Source organism: Pleurodeles waltl, chromosome 1_1 (genome assembly GCF_031143425.1).
Source record: "Pleurodeles waltl isolate 20211129_DDA chromosome 1_1, aPleWal1.hap1.20221129, whole genome shotgun sequence".
Taxonomy (NCBI): Eukaryota; Metazoa; Chordata; class Amphibia; order Caudata; family Salamandridae; genus Pleurodeles; species Pleurodeles waltl.
Window position 1 is genome coordinate 18,711,938 of NC_090436.1, and position 22,066 is coordinate 18,734,003.

General features: G+C 49.3%; 1 protein-coding gene across 1 annotated transcript in view; it reads right to left on the reverse strand.

The window, feature by feature from the left end:
- LOC138255248 (ATP-dependent RNA helicase DQX1-like) overlaps window positions 1-22,066 on the reverse strand; it is a 253,590-nt gene that overhangs the window by 117,218 nt on the left and 114,306 nt on the right. The window contains exon 2 of the mRNA XM_069205833.1: window positions 1,848-2,227. Coding sequence (XP_069061934.1) covers window positions 1,848-2,213 — 366 coding nt within the window. The 5' untranslated portion in view covers window positions 2,214-2,227. The remainder of the gene's footprint in view (window positions 1-1,847; window positions 2,228-22,066) is intronic.

The window sequence follows — 22,066 nt, forward strand, 5'->3', positions numbered from 1 at the left end:
TCAGAGGTCTCCAACCTTTTCTGTAATAAGAGCTACTTATGTTCAATGAACATCATTCTGAGCTACTGTTATTACAGTCGTAATAGGGAGCATTTCAGACAAGATTACATCGGTGCCCACCCTGTGCAAGGTTACCAGCAGTGATCATCTCTGTGCCACAGACAAGGTCGCCAACATTAGTGTAAAAAAGGTTTTACCAATTTCCAATGCTTCTACGTGGCAAACACATAACATCCATAGCAGTATAGACCCTGGATCCAAGGTAATAAAATGCGTAATAAATCTCTCCAATGCCCCATGATGCATCACTCCAATGTTGACTTTAAATACATTTAGAAAAGTCAACCATTTTTCTCTAAACATCAGCTCATGAGTTCTGTGGTAAACACATTTTCATCTCGAATACATGCTTTCAATTTTGGTATGTGTGTAATAATTCAGCCAAGAAAACTCTTCCAGCTTACTCGGCAGTACACAGGAGAGCTACTTACAGGTGCCCACGGGCTACTCGTTGGAGAACACTGCGCTATACAACTGCTGTTAAGTCATAACTAGGAGTTATAAATATCTCCAACAAAATAAAACATTGCAGGCTTATTGGCCAAGAGATAGGTTGCCTGCTTTTGTCAATCGTAACACACATTGTTCACTGAAAGCTAGTAACTCTAATTCCTAGACACAATCTTACATACACAACGGGGCGTGACCGGCATGTAAGCATCCTGGCAAAGCTGCCATGGCAAGGTCTCCTGGGATCAGACCAACCTACCCTGGTCCTTTCAAAGTATACCTCAACCTCAATACACTGAAATCAATATAAGACCCAAGAAACCCCAAGTCAGCCACTGTGTGTCTCCACCCTTAGATCCCACACTGAGGACAAGAGGGTGACAAGGATACAGAAACACACAGCACAGAATTCTCTGTCCCATCACAACTGGGATCCACCCAGGGTCCCTGAGAAAAGCCGTGTGTGAGCGGGAGTAGTATGTCAAACAGCGACATCTCTACGCTCAGGAGTGGACTGGTTTAGTGTGGGATTTGAGCGACTGTAGGACGGCGAATGGTGTGTGTAGTTTTCGTGTGCATGGTGGAATGGAAAGTGTGGGCTGAATGTATCTCCTCAACGGTGGTGGTGGCTGTAATAGCCACAGTGCTCCGGGGCAATCCTTACTGAAACATCCTCACTTTACTGTGGTTGTTGGGGTCTCTCCTGGTACCACATTCAGAGCTTGTCTACATCATGCCAGTGAGTGATGGCTTGGACTGAGCCTTGGGATCCCTAATCTCATCTTAAACCATCAGACATTATATCATCTTTAAATGCATCATTATTAGGGCTCCCGGTTTTACGGTATTTATTTTTTTGACATTTCCGTCTGTATTTATCCATATTTATTTTATGTTTTCTGAAATATGAAGCTGAAATAATTCTATTTCCACGTTTATTTAACCACCAAAATTACACTCGGAGGCAGGACAGGTTTCAATAATATGACTACCCATAGATAATAAAGCAATGCTCTTGTACAAAAATAAACATTTTAGTATTCACATCTACAGCTGTTTAAGCTTAATTTCTAAAAAAAAAAAAAAAAAAAAAAAAAAAAAAAAAAAAAACTATTTTTTAGCTCCTTTCCCCATCAAACCAGACAGCCTGGTCACCATGAAGAACATTAATAATCCCTCAAAAAACAACTAAGTTTCCTTTTTTATTCATATTTAAAAATAAACAGTGATATGAAAATAAATTGTTTTCTGTCTGAATTCATCTATAATAACCAGTAAAAAAGGAAAACAGGGAGCCTTAACTATAGTATCTGACCTCTCGCTTAGTCTCGTGTTACCTGAGTGCTCTTTCCAGTTCCGGGGTCACCTATGACCAGCACCATGCTGCTGCTCTCAAGGTGCTCCATAAAGCGGTACTTGACGCCCCAGACGGGCAGCTCCTTCCGGAGTCTAAGTAGTTCATAGTAACGCGAGGAAAAGGGGAGTCCATCGTATGGATTCACCTCCAAGTCATCACCGCTGTCCAGCCCAGGCCCGTTCTCCCCGTCCTCGTCATCCTCCTCGTCCAGCATGGCGTCCAACCCGTTGGACCTCAGGGAGGAGATGGACACGGAATCCGCTTCTAATCCAGAGCCTTCCGCCTCAGCCTTCAACCTGGCTTCCATTGCAGCGCCAGCTCCTTGAGGAGTTACCGGACTACACATAGGTTAGGAGGAATCTGGTGGGGAAGAGAAGGAGACCATCAATGAGAGACCATCATTGAGAGACCATTGAAACCATCAATGCGTCCATTGAGAACATCAATGAGACCATCAGTGTACCATCAATGTGTCCATTGAGAATATCAATGAGACCATCAGTGTACCATCAATGTGTCCATTGAGAATATCAATGAGACCATCAGTGTGACCATTGAGAACATCAATGAGACCATCAATGCGACTGTTGAGATCATCAACAAGAACATTGAAACCATCAATGTGACCATCAATGCGTCCATTTAGAGCATCAATGAGACCATCAATGTGACCATTGAAACCATAAATGAGACCATCAATAAGTCCGCTGAGATCATAAATGAGACCGTCAATGAGACCATTGAGATCATAAATGAGACCATCAATGTGACCATCAAAACCATTAATGAGACCATCAATGCGTCCACTGAAACCATCAATGAGACCATCAATGAAACCATCAATGTGTCCATTGAAAACATAAATGAGACAATCGGTGTACCATCAATGTTTCCATTGAGAACATCAGTGTACCATCAATGTTTCCATTGAGAACATCAATGTACCATCAATGCGTCTATTGAGAACATCAATGAGACCAATGCGACTATTGAGATCATCAATGAGACCATTGAGATCATCAATGAGACCAACAATAAGACCATTGAGATCATCAATGAGACCAATGAGGTCATTAATGAGACCATCAATGCGACCTGATCTACCACCACATGAATGTAAACCATCATCGGTTTAGTATGCTGCCTTTACTGGAGAAGCGTTCGTGCCTGAGCAAACTCCTGCCGCTTGTCGCTCTCCTTACAGATACCCCCACCTCTTCTCCTCCGCTGAGCTTTACTACACCGAACGCTCAAGAGCGTCAACGTTCAGTTCAAGAAGGACATGAGGGCAAATACCCAGTAATCGTTAGTAATTCTTTATGCAGGGTTACAACCACAATCTTGTTTTTACAACAGGTGTTATTATTAAAATTAACTGAACTCAATGTATGGTAATTACACAGGAGAGGGTTAACCTATTAAGACTGTGATCTCTTTAAATCTAAGAGGTCATGTGACAGGTCCCAATATACTTCAAGAAGAAGAAGAATACCTCAAGATAAGGTATATTCGGACCAGTCAGTTCCCTCTTAGATCTAAAGAGATCACAGCTGAATAGGTTAATGCTCTCTTGTGTGATTACTGGGCATATTCAGGGGGTCTAGGGGCTGCCCCATTTAGCTTATCACTGCATCCTTTGAAAATTTACTCAATGTATGGACCTCGGGAGGATGAAAGGTCTTTCCAGATATTAAAATCAAAACTTTCGGCCGCTGGGATATCAGTCACCGTTGTGAAGGAGTAACTTGTCGGCCAATATCTACATCGGACCCACAGACACCAAACTATACCCACCAATGCAATACACAACTGTTCCTCAAAGAGGCTCATAACGACAAATAGAAGACATGGTGACGCAACATAAACCATGAAAATGAGTCCAATCTCACTTTAACTGGTGTGGAGAAGTGACCTGGATGGAGGGAACTCCAGTTAGAACAAATGATACATTGTTGCAGGTAACTATGAAGGGGCTATCTTGAAACACACGGCATGGGATGTGGGGCTTGAAGATGTCTTCTAAGAACAGGAAGGGCTTTCCTAAACTCTGGTGCTGAGAGGGACTGACCTACTCACAGGCCGCCCGGTTCAATCATTCACTCCACAAGAAACTTCCTTCCATGGACCACCTGCCAGGTATCTGGTCCATGCAAACAGGACCTCATCACCTGATGCCAGAGGGTCTCCTCAGAGTCAAATTCCCAAACTGTGTTAAATGGAAAACCATGCACACTCCCAAAACCTGATAAAACTGACCTGTAAATGCCTTCTTGTCTCCCAGACAGATCACAGCCAGGCCTATGTTAGGCATGGGTTTGGGGCAATATCTTGAGGTTATTTCGACTAAAACAGAAAACCTACATCTGTGCACCTTGTACAGACAAACCACACCCAGAAAGTATACACATGGACAAAACGTAGAGATGCAGTGAGACAAAACACAACTGAGAACCTGCAGACACAGCTGGCTGTCAAATGGATGCACTGATTGATGTGATGGTGAATACATGGATGAAGAGATGATTGGCTGTGAGTGCACAACTGTAGGTGGGTGCATGGGGGATGAGGGAGTGCATGGACAAACATGAGGGAGTGGATGGCTAGGTATACAGGGAGTGCAGAATTATTAGGCAAGTTGTATTTTTGAGGATTAATTTTATTATTGAACAACAACCATGTTCTCAATGAACCCAAAAAACTCATTAATATCAAAGCTGAATATTTTTGGAAGTAGTTTTTAGTTTGTTTTTAGTTTTAGCTATGTTAGGGGGATATCTGTGTGTGCAGGTGACTATTACTGTGCATAATTATTAGGCAACTTAACAAAAAAAAATATATACCCATTTCAATTATTTATTATTACCAGTGAAACCAATATAACATCTCAACATTCACAAATATACATTTCTGACATTCAAAAACAAAACAAAAACAAATCAGTGACCAATATAGGCACCTTTCTTTGCAAGGACACTCAAAAGCCTGCCATCCATGGATTCTGTCAGTGTTTTGATCTGTTCACCATCAACAATGCGTGCAGCAGCAACAACAGCCTCCCAGACACTGTTCAGAGAGGTGTACTGTTTTCCCTCCTTGTAAATCTCACATTTGATGATGGACCACAGGTTCTCAATGGGGTTCAGATCAGGTGAACAAGGAGGCCATGTCATTAGATTTCCTTCTTTTATACCCTTTCTTGCCAGCCACGCTGTGGAGTACTTGGACGCGTGTGATGGAGCATTGTCCTGCATGAAAATCATGTTTTTCTTGAAGGATGCAGACTTCTTCCTGTACCACTGCTTGAAGAAGGTGTCTTCCAGGAACTGGCAGTAGGACTGGGAGTTGAGCTTGACTCCATCCTCAACCCGAAAAGGCCCCACAAGCTCATCTTTGATGATACCAGCCCAAACCAGTACTCCACCTCCACCTTGCTGGCGTCTGAGTCGGACTGGAGCTCTCTGCCCTTTACCAATCCAGCCACGGGCCCATCCATCTGGCCCATCAAGACTCACTCTCATTTCATCAGTCCATAAAACCTTAGAAAAATCAGTCTTGAGATATTTATTGGCCCAGTCTTGACGTTTCAGCTTGTGTGTCTTGTTCAGTGGTGGTCGTCTTTCAGCCTTTCTTACCTTGGCCATGTCTCTGAGTATTGCACACCTTGTGCTTTTGGGCACTCCAGTGATGTTGCAGCTCTGAAATATGGCCAAACTGGTGGCAAGTGGCATCGTGGCAGCTGCACGCTTGACTTTTCTCAGTTCATGGGCAGTCATTTTGCGCCTTGGTTTTTCCACACGCTTCTTGCGACCCTGTTGACTATTTTGAATGAAACGCTTGATTGTTCGATGATCACGCTTCAGATGCTTTGCAATTTTAAGAGTGCTGCATCCCTCTGCAAGATATCTCACTATTTTTGACTTTTCTGAGCCTGTCAAGTCCTTCTTTTGACCCATTTTGCCAAAGGAAAGGAAGTTGCCTAATAATTATGCACACCTGATATAGGGTGTTGATGTCATTAGACCACACCCCTTCTCATTACAGAGATGCACATCACCTAATATGCTTAATTGGTAGTAGGCTTTCGAGCCTATACAGCTTGGAGTAAGACAACATGCATAAAGAGGATGATGTGGTCAACATACTCATTTGCCTAATAATTCTGCACTCCCTGTAGATACTGTGGGTGGATGAGGGAGTGGATGGATAGGTATGGATACAAGGGAGGGTGGACAGACTAGTGTGGGTGGATGAGGGGGTGGATCAATAGGTATGGATACAAGGGAGGGTGGACAGACTACTGCGGGTGGATGAGGGAGTAGATGGATAGGTATGGATACAAGGTTAGGTGGACAGACTACTGGGGGTGGATGAGGGAGTGGATGGATAGGTGTGGACACAAGGGTGGGTGGACAGACTACTGCGGGTGGATGAGGGAGTGGATGGATAGGTGTGGACACAAGGGTGGGTGGACAGACTACTGCGGGTGGATGAAGGAGTGGATGGATAAGTATGGATACAAGGGAGGGTGGACAGACTACTGCGCGTGGATGGATAAGTATGGATACAAGGGAGGGTGGACAGACTACTGTGGGTGGATGAGGGAGTGGATGGATAGGTATGGATACAAGGGTGGGTGGACAGACTACTGCGGGTGGATGGATAAGTATGGATACAAGGGAGGGTGGACAGACTACTGTGGGTGGATGAAGGAGTGAATGGATAGGTATCGATACAAGGGAGGGTGGACAGACTACTGTGGGTGGATGAGGGAGTGGATGGATAGGTATGGATACAAGGGAGGGTGGACAGACTACTGCGGGTGGATGAGGGAGTGGATGGATAGGTATGGATACAAGGGTGGGTGGACAGAATACTGCGGGTGGATGAGGGAGTGGATGGATAGGTGTGGACACAAGGGTGGGTGGACAGACTACTGCGGGTGGAAGAGGGGGTGGATGGCTAAGTATGGATACTGTGGGGGGATGAGGGAGAGGATGGATAGGTATGGATACAAGGGAGGGTGGACAGACTACTGCGGGTGGAAGAGGGGGTGGATGGCTAAGTATGGATACTGTGGGTGGATGAGGGAGTGGATGGAAGGTATGGATACAAGGATGGACAGACTACTGCGGGTGGATGAGGGAGTGGATGGATAGGTGTGGACACAAGGGTGGGCGGACAGACTACTGCGGTGGATGAGGGAGAGGATGGATAGGTATGAATACAAGGGAGGGTGGACAGACTACTGCGGGTGGATGAGGGGGTGGATGGATAGGTATGGACACAAGGGTGGGTGGACAGATGAGTCTGGGTGGATGAGGGAATGGATGGATAAGTATGGACACAAGGGTGGGCGGACAGACTACTGCGGTGGATGAGGGGGTGGATGGATAAGTATGGACACAAGGGTGGGCGGACAGGCTACTGCGGGTGGATGAGGGGGGTGGATGGATAAGTATGGACACACGGGTGGGCAGACAGACTACTGCGGGTGGATGAGGGGGTGGATGGATAAGTATGGACACAAGGGTGGGTGGACAGATGAGTCTGGGTGGACAGCGAGGATATATGTGTGGGTAGAATGCGTGAAATTAATTCCACAGGTGAATAGATGATGAATGATTGAGTGGGTGTGGCTGGCTTCTTAAAAACTGAATCTGAATGAGTAAGGATTTTTAACGACATAATGGACACTGAATAAATAATTACTTCATCCATGAAAATACCAATTAATTTTGGTCACTCCTTGTTCAAGCGGCTGAACTGGGTCGACCGACTTCCCATGCTCTATGCAGTAGGCGGCGAAAGCAAAGCCTGAATGACAGCTGAACAGACCAATGGGTGAAGAGGACCGACCCAAAGCTCCTCTATGAAACTGCACAGGGTGTTCTTGGGGGGAGGGGGGTATGGGATGTTGGGCATCCTTTAGAACAGAGGTTCCTAACTTTTTGACTTCAGTGGACCCCCACTTTATCATTACTGGAATACGGGGACCCCCCCTGAAGTGTTATTACAATCCAGGAACCCCACTCCCACAGTCATTACTGGAAGCCGGGGACCCCGGTCTAAACACTGTCGATTATTTGTACCTCTAAACAATACACAAAAAATACAGAAAGAAACATTCAAGCACATAAACAAATGATAACATATTTTGGGCCTGATTACGCCCTTGGCAGATGGGGTTCTCTGTCACAAACGTGGCGGATATCCTGCCCAGCATTTTACAAGTTCCATAGGATATAATGGAACTTGTAATACGGCAGACGCGATGTCCGTCACATCTGTGACGCCGTATCCCATCCGCCAAAGTCGTAATCAGGCCCTTCATTTAATTTGCAAACAAATATAAATTAAAAAAAAAAAAATGTATAGGAAGGTTGAAGCTTTTCTAAATTCAACTGAAGCCACAGATCGTGTATGCTTTATTCGGTTGACGCCCCCGCACTGCTCCCACCAATCACTGGGCATACCGGTTTCATTTTTAGCCTTCAGTTTCAACTTCCTTGGCGTTTACATTACGTATTAAAATGTTCAGCTATACATTCAGCCATCTAATTTATATAGACTTTATTAATCTGTTAGTATTATTTAATTTTCTAAGCAGTCGCGGACTCCCTGAGGAGACTTCTTAGAACCCTGGGGGTCCCCGGACCTCAGGTTGGGAACCACTGCTTTAGAAGACATTATGACAGATGTCGGGTGACTCTGCAGGGTCTTGTACACAGAACTTTGGGTGGTCTCCTATGCCCTGGGTGGAATGTTTGAAAGCCGCCTGGAGGCATTAGGGTATGCGGTGGGCGCTTACTGTGGCCGGGGGTCTAGGGGGACCCCTTCGGTACACACCTGAGGAGGTGTTATGAAGTTTTGATGGAAGTGTTTGCAGAGGGGGTCCTGGTGTTCTTTGAAGGGTGTTCAGTTTCTGGTCTGGGTTTGCTGGTGCCTGGGTGGTGTTTGAAAGCCGATTGGAGGCATCAGGGTATGCGGTGGGGGCCCCTTCGGTACACACCTGAGGAGATGCTATGAAGTTTTGATGGAAGTGTTTGCAGAGGGGGTCCTGGTGTTCTTTGAAGGGTGTTCAGTTTCTGGTCTGGGTTTGCTGGTGCCTGGGTGGAGTGTTTGAAAGCCGATTGGAGGCATCAGGGTATGCGGTGGGGGCCCCTTCGGTACACACCTGAGGAGATGCTATGAGGTTTTGAAGGAAGTGTTTTCAGAGGGGGTCCTAGCGCTCTGTTTCTGGTCTGGGTTTGATGGTGCCTGGGTGGTCTGTATGGGCTGCTTGGGTGGCACGTAGTGACAAGGGTCAGTAATACCTGGGTGGTCTGTAGAGAGCGCTTGAGGTGGTCTTTGGCAGGAGTTGTACCGGACATTTTGAGTGATCTGAAGGGACCTGGGAAAAAACCTATCTCGGAGAAGGACCTGTTGGGTTCCACAACAGTCCCTATAAAGCACCATTTACTGGTTACTTGTGTCACCAGTTATACCACAAACATGAGATTCCTCAGGCACAATAAAAAAAAACTTTAAAAAGTTTACTACAAAACTAGACTTTTGATGAATCTGTGCAAAGTCTTTTGAAAGACAATCTTTTTCAATCCCCCAAAAAGGAGCGAGAAGTAAACGAAGCATCACAACTTGTAGAGTGTTTACAGGTATAGGAAGAGCCCCCCCCCCCCGCCCCCCCCCCCCAGAGATGCTCAGCACTAAAGGCCTCTGAGGCAGCGCAAGCCACCGACGAGCTCATTCTGCGTAAACCCCCAGGAACTGACATCTAAGTGAGCAGAGGTAGCTCAGTGGGTTCATGCGACAGTGAAGATGGGAAAGGCCTTCTTTCTGGGCGTTGTCGGCCTCTCACCGACAGGAGAGCAGGTAAGGATAAGACAAGCATTGGTAACACCCAGCTCCTCCCACGGGCCCCTGGGGCGTGCAATGAGCAGAAGACTATGGAGCTGGGAACCGGGTTCGAGTCTCGGCGTCGTCTCTACAGCCTGTGATCCTGGGCAAACCACTCCTTCTCCCCCTGCCCACCAGAGATGAAGGTGTCCTTGTGTAATGTAACCGGTGCTCCTGTAAAGCGCTCCGATACCTTCGGGTCGAGCTCGCGCTACATAAAACTGCACAAAAAAAAGCATGTAAAGCCAAGGGTGTGTGCAGAGCGAGTGCCACGTGCACACATCACCCAGACAAGGGATTAAGTGAAAGGGGAGGCGGTGTTGACGCAGCTCGAGGCGCTGTAAACTGAGCCCAGCAGGGACTCTCCTGCTCGACTAGTTCCATTTACCAGATGTAACAAAAACAAAACTAGGACTTAAATATACAGTCACATCTCACACTTGGAGGCCGGGTGTGGGCCCAGGTATTGTTACCTGCTCGTCAGAGATGTGGGACCCAGGGAATGTTACCTGCTCGTCAGAGATGTGGGACCCATTGAATGTTACCTGCTCGTCAGAGATGTGAGACCCAGGGATTGTTACCGGCTCGTCAGAGATGTGCAACCCAGGGAATGTTACCTGCTCGTCAGAGATGTGGGACCCATTGAATGTTACCTGCTCGTCAGAGAAGTGGGACCCAGGGAATGTTACCTGCTCGTCAGAGATGTGGGACCCATTGAATGTTACCTGCTCGTCAGAGATGTGAGACCCAGGGATTGTTACCGGCTCGTCAGGGATGTGGGACACAGGGAATGTTACCTGCTCGTCAGAGATGTGCGACCCATGGAATGTTACCTGCTCGCCAGGGATGTGGGACCCATGGAATGTTACCTGCTCGTCAGAGATGTGGGACCCAGGGAATGTTACCTGCTCGTCAGAGATGTGGGACCCAGGGAATGTTACCTGCTCGTCAGAGATGTGGGCCCAGGGAATGTTACCTGCTCGTCAGAGATGTGCGACCCATGGAATGTTACCTGCTCGTCAGTAATGTGGGACCCAGAGAATGTTACCTGCTCGCCAGGGATGTGGGACCCAGGGAATGTTACCTGCTCGTCAGAGATGTGGGCCCAGGGAATGTTACCTGCTCGCCAGGGATGTGGGGCCCATGGAATGTTACCTGCTCGTCAGAGATGTGGGACCCAGGGAATGTTACCTGCTCGTCAGAGATGTGGGCCCAGGGAATGTTACCTGCTCGCCAGGGATGTGGGACCCAGGGAATGTTACCTGCTCGTCAGAGATGTGGGCCCAGGGAATGTTACCTGCTCGCCAGGGATGTGGGACCCAGGGAATGTTACCTGCTCGCCAGGGATGTGGGACCCAGGGAATGTTACCTGCTCGTCAGTAATGTGGGACCCAGAGAATGTTACCTGCTCGTCAGAGATGTGGGACCCAGGGAATGTTACCTGCTCGTCAGAGATGTGGGCCCAGGGAATGTTACCTGCTCGCCAGGGATGTGGGACCCAGGGAATGTTACCTGCTCGCCAGGGATGTGGGACCCAGGGAATGTTACCTGCTCGTCAGAGATGTGGGACCCAGGGAATGTTACCTGCTCGTCAGAGATGTGGGACCCATTGAATGTTACCTGCTCGTCAGAGATGTGAGACCCAGGGATTGTTACCGGCTCGTCAGAGATGTGCAACCCAGGGAATGTTACCTGCTCGTCAGAGATGTGGGACCCATTGAATGTTACCTGCTCGTCAGAGAAGTGGGACCCAGGGAATGTTACCTGCTCGTCAGAGATGTGGGACCCATTGAATGTTACCTGCTCGTCAGAGATGTGAGACCCAGGGATTGTTACCGGCTCGTCAGGGATGTGGGACACAGGGAATGTTACCTGCTCGTCAGAGATGTGCGACCCATGGAATGTTACCTGCTCGCCAGGGATGTGGGACCCATGGAATGTTACCTGCTCGTCAGAGATGTGGGACCCAGGGAATGTTACCTGCTCGTCAGAGATGTGGGACCCAGGGAATGTTACCTGCTCGTCAGAGATGTGGGCCCAGGGAATGTTACCTGCTCGCCAGGGATGTGGGGCCCATGGAATGTTACCTGCTCGTCAGAGATGTGGGACCCAGGGAATGTTACCTGCTCGTCAGAGATGTGGGCCCAGGGAATGTTACCTGCTCGCCAGGGATGTGGGACCCAGGGAATGTTACCTGCTCGTCAGAGATGTGGGCCCAGGGAATGTTACCTGCTCGCCAGGGATGTGGGACCCAGGGAATGTTACCTGCTTGCCAGGGATGTGGGACCCAGGGAATGTTACCTGCTCGTCAGTAATGTGGGACCCAGAGAATGTTACCTGCTCGTCAGAGATGTGGGACCCAGGGAATGTTACCTGCTCGTCAGAGATGTGGGACCCAGGGAATGTTACCTGCTCGTCAGAGATGTGGGCCCAGGGAATGTTACCTGCTCGCCAGGGATGTGGGACCCAGGGAATGTTACCTGCTCGCCAGGGATGTGGGACCCAGGGAATGTTACCTGCTCGTCAGTAATGTGGGACCCAGAGAATGTTACCTGGTTCTCATGTCATCAGCCCTGCCTTTCCCTACAGTTTAACAGGGGGCCACACATCTTCAATCAGAGCCAGCTTAAGGCTGGTGCGACCGGTGCAGCCGCACCAGGTGCTGGCTTTGTGGGGGGGGGGGAAGTGAGTGAACTATGAGAAGCGCTATAACAATGAAATGTATGTTGAGGGGCGCTCCTGGATAGTGGTGGAGAAGGCGGGCATGGGGGGGGGGGTGAGGAGGGGGACAGGGGGCGCCACAAAGACTGTTACACCAGAGGCCAGCATCCTTGAAGCCGGCCCTCCTGAGAATGGTGCAGTCATCCAGTGGACGCCACCAACAGAGATGGGGGTGCTGGGCCAAACATATTTTGAGGGTTTGTGTTCCAAAGAGCTTTGAACTGATTATCCAGTTTCAGCTCCTTCGTGCCCTCTTTGGCGTACAGACACTGGTGCAAATACTGAATGAGCTTACATCTAATACTCAGGGACAGTGAGGTGTGTTTTCAATCCTGTAACACCAGCAGCTCAGTAATGTTACAGCAAATAATCTCCGTGACCCCTCCCACTCACCATACGTGAGTTCCTGTAATGAGCTGAAAGAAACTTTTATGAAGAAAAATACATTTTTCTGCAAAATGTTTGTAATACATTTCCACACGTGACCTGAATTTAAAATACATTGAAGGAAAGGGGCGTTTAAAAGACTCTGTGGTTGAGAATTATTCAAGCGCCTCAGGGCAAGATTCTTTGGATCAGAGCTGCTCTATCAGGGCCCCCCGAAAGGGTGGGGCCCGGGGCCACAGACCTCTGTACCCAGCCTTAGAAAGTCTCTGGCCACCAGGCATTTAAAAAAAAAAAAAAAAAAAAACTAGTGCCGCAAATACCAACAGAGAATAACTTGGGAACCGTGCTGCAGGACGTGGTCACTCGAGGCGCTAGGTTTTGATGAAGTCCCTCAGAAGATTGTACTGAATGAAGCGCTACGTGTCCCAGGTCAGTATTCGCTGCCTGCACAGGGCTCGGGGAGCATTACACACAGTACTGCCGGGCCCTATCTTCAGTACCGTGGATGAGCTCACGATGTCAGCAGGGAGCGATACACCAGGGGCTGCTGCACAGGGCACACCCCGAGCTCACAGGCGCCAGGATTAGCGGGGGACCTCTGGGGACGCCCTCAGGCTCCGGAAGCATCAACATTTCATAGCAACAGGTAAACAGACTCATTCCCTGTTCACAAAAAACACACGTGGAAGGCACTTGCAAAGTCACAGGCAGGTGATGGACCATATGGACTTAAGCGCTCGCTGCTGACATCTGTGCTTAATATTTTACCCTGCAGAAGATAATTCGACGCCTCGTCAGGGGTAGTAAGCGCTATATAAATACTATTACAAATTCAAAGGGCTGTCTAGTAACTCCAACACCGATTACTTAACAGCGCTTAGAAACTTACAGCGCCTCGACACTCTCAGCCACAAAGATGCATTCAATAAGTCACTCTAAACTTCCCACAGCAAATGGGGAACCTAGCCTGCTACAGAAACCAGAACAATGTGCACAATTCTACTGAAAGCCGTGTGAACCCCAAGACTTTTTCAGGTCACCTGGCATCACGTGATTCCACAGGTCACATGACTGCAGTAATTTGAAAGCTTCCTTCTGAAATCCCTGATATCCTGCAGTTTGGGTTGAAGAATGGTGGGTTTGGGAGGGTAAAGGTTGCTCCGCATGGTTCAGGGGAGGGGCGGCTCCTCCATCACGGCGGAGGAGTATCCCTGACCCCTCCCATTACCCCCCCACCAGCGGCAGCTGCAAAACCTTTAAAAGAAACAAACTGTTTATTATCGTTTTCTTTGAATAGGGCGGTGCCACGGGGGGACGGGCCCTGGCTGGGCTCTGTGCAGCGTCAGGATTGGCCGCAGGGCAGCTGGGAGCCCGTGCCTGCAGCAGAGGAGCAGTTCCAGTGGTGCAGCCGCAAAGAAGGTGACTGTTCCGGTGGTGGTATCGGCTGTGGAGTTTCAGAAACACAAAAAACTACGTAAATGAGTTCCAGTTACATTCACTACATGGCAACTGGAGTATTCAAATAAAGCGAAAATGAGGAATCAGAACAAACAAACCGCCCACCCAGTCCCAAAAGAAATATATAGGCGCGGGGGCCAAAGTTTCTTCATAGGCCTACACGGCCAGCGCTGTCGAATGCGGTTTTGCCCGAAAGTCTTGATTCCACTTCATCACACCTCCTACCACTTCCTGTCTTCGTCTCATTCACACCAAGGCCGCATAGTGTTGATTCCACCACCCTACACTTCCTGTCTCTATCTCCATCTCATGAATACTGAGGTCGCCCAGTCTTAAATCCACCTCATCCCTCTTACTTCCACCACCCTACACTTCCTGTCTCTATCTCAGGCATACCAAGGCTGCCTAGTCTCTATCCTACCACCTGCATCTTTTTTCCACCGCCCCCCCACTTCCTGTCTCTTTATCTCATGAACACAGAGACCACCTAGCCTCGATTCTACCAACTACATCTTTCTTCCACCGCCCTCCACTTCCTGTCTATCTCATGCATACCAAGGCTGCCTAGTCTTGATTCTACTGCCTGCATCTTTCTTTCACCGCCCTCCACTTCCTGTCTCATTATACCATGAATACTGAGGCCGCCTAGTCTCGATTCTACCACCTGCATCTTCCTTCCACCGCCCTCCACTTCCTGTCTCTATCTCATGCATACCAAGGCTGCCTAGTCTCGATTCTACCACCTGCATCTTCCTTCCACCTCCCTCCACTTCCTGACTCATTATACCATGAATACTGAGGCCACCTAGCCTCGATTCTACTGCCTGCATCTTTCTTCCACCGCCCTCCACTTCCTGTCTCATTATACCATGAATACTGAGGCCACCTAGCTGCGATTCTACCACCTGCATCTTTCTTCCACCGCCCTCCACTTCCTGTCTCTATCTCATGCATACCAAGGCTGCCTAGTCTTGATTCTACCACCTGCATCTTCCTTCCACCGCCCTCCACTTCCTGTCTCTATCTCATGCATACCAAGGCTGCCTAGTCTTGATTCTACCACCTGCATCTTCCTTCCACCGCCCTCCACTTCCTGTCTCATTATACCATGAATACTGAGGCCGCCTAGTCTCGATTCTACCACCTGCATCTTCCTTCCACCGCCCTCCACTTCCTGTCTCTATCTCATGCATACCAAGGCTGCCTAGTCTTGATTCTACTGCCTGCATCTTCCTTCCACCGCCCTCCACTTCCGGTCTCCATCTCAGGCATACCAAGGCTGCCTAGTCTCTATCCTACCACCTGCATCTTCCTTCAACCGCCCTCCACTTCCTCTCATTATACCATGAATACTGAGGCCACCTAGCCTCGATTCTACCACCTGCATCTTCCTTCCACCGCCCTCCACTTCCTGTCTCTATCTCATGCATACCAAGGCTGCGTAGTCTTGATTCTACCGCCTGCATCTTTCTTTCACCGCCCTCCACTTCCTGTCTCATTATACCATGAATACGGAGGCAAACTAGTCTCGATTCTACCACCTGCATCTTCCTTCCACCGCCCTCCACTTCCTGTCTCATTATACCATGAATACTGAGGCCACCTAGCCTAGATTCTACCACCTGCATCTTCCTTCCACCGCCCTCCACTTCCTGACTCATTATACCATGAATACTGAGGCCACCTAGCCTAGATTCTACCGCCTGCATCTTTCTTCCACCGCCCTCTACTTCCTATCTCATTATACCATGAATACTGAGGCCACCTAGCCTCGATTCTACCACCTGTATCTTCCTTCCACCGCCCTCCACTTCCTGTCTCTATCTCATGCATACCAAGGCTGCCTAGTCTCGATTCTACCACCTGCATCTTCCTTCCACCGCCCTCCACTTCCTGTCTCATTATACCATGAATAGTGAGGCCGCCTAGTCTCGATTCTACCACCTGCATCTTCCTTCCACCGCCCTCCACTTCCTGTCTCATTATACCATGAATAGTGAGGCCGCCTAGTCTCGATTCTACCACCTGCATCTTCCTTCCACCGCCCTCCACTTCCGGTCTCCATCTCAGGCATACCAAGGCTGCCTAGTCTCTATCCTACCACCTGCATCTTCCTTCCACCGCCCTCCACTTCCTGTCTCTATCTCAGGCATACCAAGGCTGCTTAGTCTCGATTCTACCACCTGCATCTTCCTTCCACCGCCCTCCACTTCCTGTCTCATTATACCATGAATAGTGAGGCCGCCTAGTCTCGATTCTACCACCTGCATCTTCCTTCCACCGCCCTCCACTTCCTGTCTCATTATACCATGAATACTGAGGCCACCTAGCCTCGATTCTACCACCTGCATCTTCCTTCCACCGCCCTCCACTTCCTGTCTCTATCTCATGCATACCAAGGCTGCCTAGTCTCGATTCTACCACCTGCATCTTCCTTCCACCGCCCTCCACTTCCTGTCTCATTATACCATGAATACTGAGACCACCTAGCCGCGATTCTACCGCCTGCATCTTCCTTCCACCGCCCTCCACTTCCTGTCTCCATCTCATGCGTACCAAGGCTACCTAGTCTCGATTCTACCGCCTGCATCTTCCTTCCACCGCCCTCCACTTCCTGTCTCATTATAACATGAATACTGAGACCACCTAGCCGCGATTCTACCGTCTGCATCTTCCTTCCACCACCCTCCACTTCCTGTCTCATTATACCATGAATAGTGAGGCCGCCTAGTCTCGATTCTACCACCTGTATCTTCCTTCCACCGCCCTCCACTTCCTGTCTCTATCTCAGGCATACCAAGGCTGCCTAGTCTCTATCCTACCACCTGCATCTTCCTTCCACCGCCCTCCACTTCCTGTCTCATTATACCATGAATACTGAGGCCACCTAGCCTCGATTCTACCACCTGCATCTTCCTTCCACCGCCCTCCACTTCCTGTCTCTATCTCATGCATACCAAGGCTGCCTAGTCTTGATTCTACTGCCTGCATCTTTCTTTCACCGCCCTCCACTTCCTGTCTCATTATACCATGAATACTGAGGCCGCCTAGTCTCGATTCTACCACCTGCATCTTTCTTCCCACGCCCTCCACTTCCTGTCTCTATCTAATGCCTACCAAAACTGCCTAGTCTCGATTCTACCACCTGCATCTTCCTTCCACCGCTCTCCACTTCCTGTCTCATTATACCATGAATACTGAGGCCGCCTAGTCTCGATTCTACCACCTGCATCTTTCTTCCACCGCCCTCCACTTCCTGTCTCATAATACCATGAATACTGAGGCCACCTAGTCTCGATTCTACCACCTGTATCTTCCTTCCACCGCCCTCCACTTCCTGTCTCTATCTCAGGCATACCAAGGCTGCCTAGTCTCTATCCTACCACCTGCATCTTCCTTCCACCGCCCTCCACTTCCTGTCTCATTATACCATGAATACTGAGAACACCTAGCCTCGATTCTACCACCTGCATCTTCCTTCCACCGCCCTCCACTTCCTGTCTCATTATACCATGAATAATGAGACCACCTTGCCGCGATTCTACCACCTGCATCTTCCTTCCACCGCCCTCCACTTCCTGTCTCATTATACCATGAATAATGAGGCCACCTAGTCTCGATTCTACCGCCTGCATCTTTCTTCCACCGCCCTCCACTTCCTGTCTCATTATACCATGAATACTGAGGCCACCTAGTCTCGATTCTACCACCTGTATCTTCCTTCCACCGCCCTCCACTTCCTGTCTCTATCTCAGGCATACCAAGGCTGCCTAGTCTCTATCCTACCACCTGCATCTTCCTTCCACCGCCCTCCACTTCCTGTCTCATTATACCATGAATACTGAGGCCACCTAGTCTCTATCCTACCACCTGCATCTTCCTTCCACCGCCCTCCACTTCCTGTATCTTTACCTCATGAATAGTGAGGCCGCCTAGCCTCGATTCTACCACCTGCATCTTCCTTCCACCGCCCTCCACTTCCTGTCTCTATCTCATGCATACCAAGGCTGCCTAGTCTCGATTCTACCACCTGCATTTTTCTTCCACCGCCTTCGAACGTCCTGTCCCTTTATCTCATCAAACTGAGGCCACCTAGTCTTAATTCCACCTCATACCCCTTTCTTCCACCACTCTCCACTTCCTTTCTGTGTCTCATGCATCATGCCATGACAGAGGATTGTAGTTCACATGTTTGAAGCCACACCCTTAATTACTTAGGCCACGCCTCTTTGAGACAGCCTCCACCTTTACGGGCGCAGTGGTCTTCAATATGCTTTCGACTACAAACAGATGAAAGCTCAATCGTAGCCGAGACCTAACAATTGTGGTGGTGTGAAACTGTGGAGCTCCTGGAGTCAAATCTAAAACTTGTGCAGCAGAAACAAGTTGCGCTCTCTTTGCTCCTGCAGAAATAAATGCAAAAAGAAAAACAACGCAAAAACAACGAGTTGATGGATGGAATGCTTGGAATTAATCTTAAGCACCGGCGATCGCTCAGGCGCATCCTAACCCATCTTTTTTTGCGCACCCTGCCATCCCAGTTTGGACCCAGCCATATGCAAATCAGCCTTGCCCCTGCTCCTCATGGGAACGTCCAACCGAGCTGCCAGGCCAGGTCCTCACTGGACAAGCATCCAGGGACCGGTTTCAGGGTATCACTCCTCATCAGCCAGGCTCTTTGCTCCTGCAGCATTCCCTCTGCAGTGTGTCTGGGAGGTCAGGAGTACAGCTGGTGTTACGCATAAGGGGGCAGAGTCACGCACTTCAGTGAACGAAACCCGAGGGCCAGACCTCCTCCACCGTGACACCCGAGGTGGGGATTGTGCGCCTTGGGACTCCTAGTACCCTAGCATCTCTTTAGATTAGGTCTTACGGTATTTGATCCAAAAGTCATGCAGGTCATGTACTCCATGGTTAAGTGGAGCCAACCATCCTCGGTTTCTCTGGCAGCCAATCTGCAGGGAGGGAGAATATCAAATACACTCACCTGCCACCACCATACATACTCTGCGCTATATTCACTCTCTCAAAGGCCATCCTTAAAGGCATTAAAAAAAAATCACAAATTTCATGGAATGTGTAATGAAGTGTTCTTTACCAGGAGTATGTGGGACAAGTGGGCTAATAATTGTTCGCTTGAGTCACAGTGTGAGGAAAGACAGCAGGCGGCAGAGAAGCAACATGAGGGAGAGAACAAGGGGTGGGGAGGAACTGACAAGACAGTGCAATGTGGAAATGCGAAGGGCAAAATAATGTGGAGGGCAGACACCAAATCATGATGGATGTGGGTGGGGGGAGGGGGGGGAGAACAGTAGGGTTAGGGGAAGCAACACAGAGGGCGCAGGGAAAGAAGCAAACTAACAGGGAGGGAAAGAGAGAAAACATTGAGAGCAAGAGAGTGGGAGAAGCACAAAGGCAAGAGTGCGCCCAGCAGAGGGGGGGAGGCGAAGCACACAGCGGAGACAGCTGGAAAACACATGCACTCTCGTGGAATGCTTAAGCAAAATAAAAAAAATAGTGCCTGAATAGTGGAAGGACACAAGTAATGCGTCCATGCCTCACGGGAGGGACAAACACAAGGAAGGGACGTAAAGCCTGTCAAAGCCGACTAAACTAATACGTAGGTACATGAGAGTAAAGCAAATATAAGTAGTCTTCGAAAGACACCAAATTTGGCATGTAAGTATCATCAGCTCAAGTTTTTCTGGTACCTATACTGGATGTGATACTGGAAATGTATAGCAGATATCCCCACTGCTTCACAGAAATGTTTTCTGTTTGAGATAAACAAAGCCACAAATTATATTTGGCATCTGGTGATGATGGTATTTATATCGTGTTCCTTCTATCCGCTGGACAGATTACATATTATTTAGTCTTTCTATTCATTTCCCATTTAAATTATGAAACAAAACACCAGTTTGGATGTATTTGTGCCAGTTTATGGTGCGATTGCTCCCAAATTTATCGTTTTTCAGCATTAATTATTCCCAAACCAGCCTCCCTAATTAGTTCTTAGTCAAAGTTGATCCTGGCCTCAGAGACCCAAGGGTCTATGCTGACAGCAAGCATGACCAATGGCCAATGATGAATGCAAAACAATGGAGTTGTCGCAACGGTTTCCTAAAGCCCTAACTACAGAGCGTTACAAATAGATTTGCATGTCTGAATGATCATTAGATGCACATCATCCGCATACGATAGAGTCCTCATCACTAGAGTCAGCATTGACAACACAGATCTGCTGACTCACTACTCAGGCAACACAGACCTGCTGGCTCAGCACTGACAGCACAGATCTGCTGACTCAGCACTCTGACAGATCTGCTGACTCAGCACTCTGACAGCACAGATCTGCTGACTCACTACTCTGGCAACACAGACCTGCTGGCTCAGCACTGACAGCACAGATCTCCTGATTCACCACTCTGGCAACACAGACCTGCTGGCTCAGCACTGACAGCACAGATCTGCTGACTCAGCACTGACAGCACAGATCTGCTGACTCAGCACTGACAGCACAGATCTGACAGCACAGATCTGCTGACTCAGCACTGACAGCACAGATCTGCCGGCTCAGCACTGACAGCACAGATCTGCCGGCTCAGCACTGACAGCACAGATCTGCTGACTCACTACTCTGGCAACACAGACCTGCTGGCTCAGCACTGACAGCACAGATCTGCTGACTCAGCACAGATCTGCTGACTCAGCACTGACAGCACAGATCTGCTGACTCAGCACTGACAGCACAGATCTGCTGACTCACTACTCTGGCAACGCAGACCTGCTGACTCAGCACTGACAGCACAGATCTGCCGGCTCAGCACTGACAGCACAGATCTGACGGCTCAGCACTGACAGCACAGATCAGCCGGCTCAGCACTGACAGCACAGATCTGCCGGCTCAGCACTGACAGCACAGATCTGCCGGCTCAGCACTGACAGCACAGATCTGCCGGCTCAGCACTCTGACGACGCAGACCTGCTGACTCAGCACTGACAGCACAGATCTGCCGGCTCAGCACTCTGGCGACGCAGACCTGCTGACTCAGCACTGACAGCACAGATCTGCTGACTCAGCACTGACAGCACAGATCTGCCGGCTCAGCAATGACAGCACAGATCTGCCGGCTCAGCACTGACAGCACAGACCTGCCGACTCAGCACTCTGGCGACGCAGACCTGCTGACTCAGCACTCTGGCGACGCAGACCTGCTGACTCAGCACTCTGGCGACGCAGACCTGCTGACTCAGCACTGACAGCACAGATCTGCTGGCTCAGCACTGACAGCACAGATCTGCCGGCTCAGCACTGACAGCACAGATCTGCCGGCTCAGCACTGACAGAACAGATCTGCCGGCTCAGCACTGACAGCACAGATCTGCCGGCTCAGCACTCTGGTGACGCAGACCTGCCGACTCAGCACTGACAGCACAGACCTGCCGACTCAGCACTGACTGCACAGATCTGACAGCACAGATCTGCCGGCTCAGCACTGACAGCACAGATCTCCTGATTCACCACTCCGGCAACGCAGACCTGCTGACTCAGCAATGACAGCACAGATCTGCTGGCTCAGCACTGACAGCACAGATCTGACAGCACAGATCTGCTGACTCAGCACTGACAGCACAGATCTGCCGGCTCAGCACTCTGGCGACGCAGACCTGCTGACTCAGCACTGACAGCACAGATCTGCCGGCTCAGCACTCTGGCGACGCAGACCTGCCGACTCA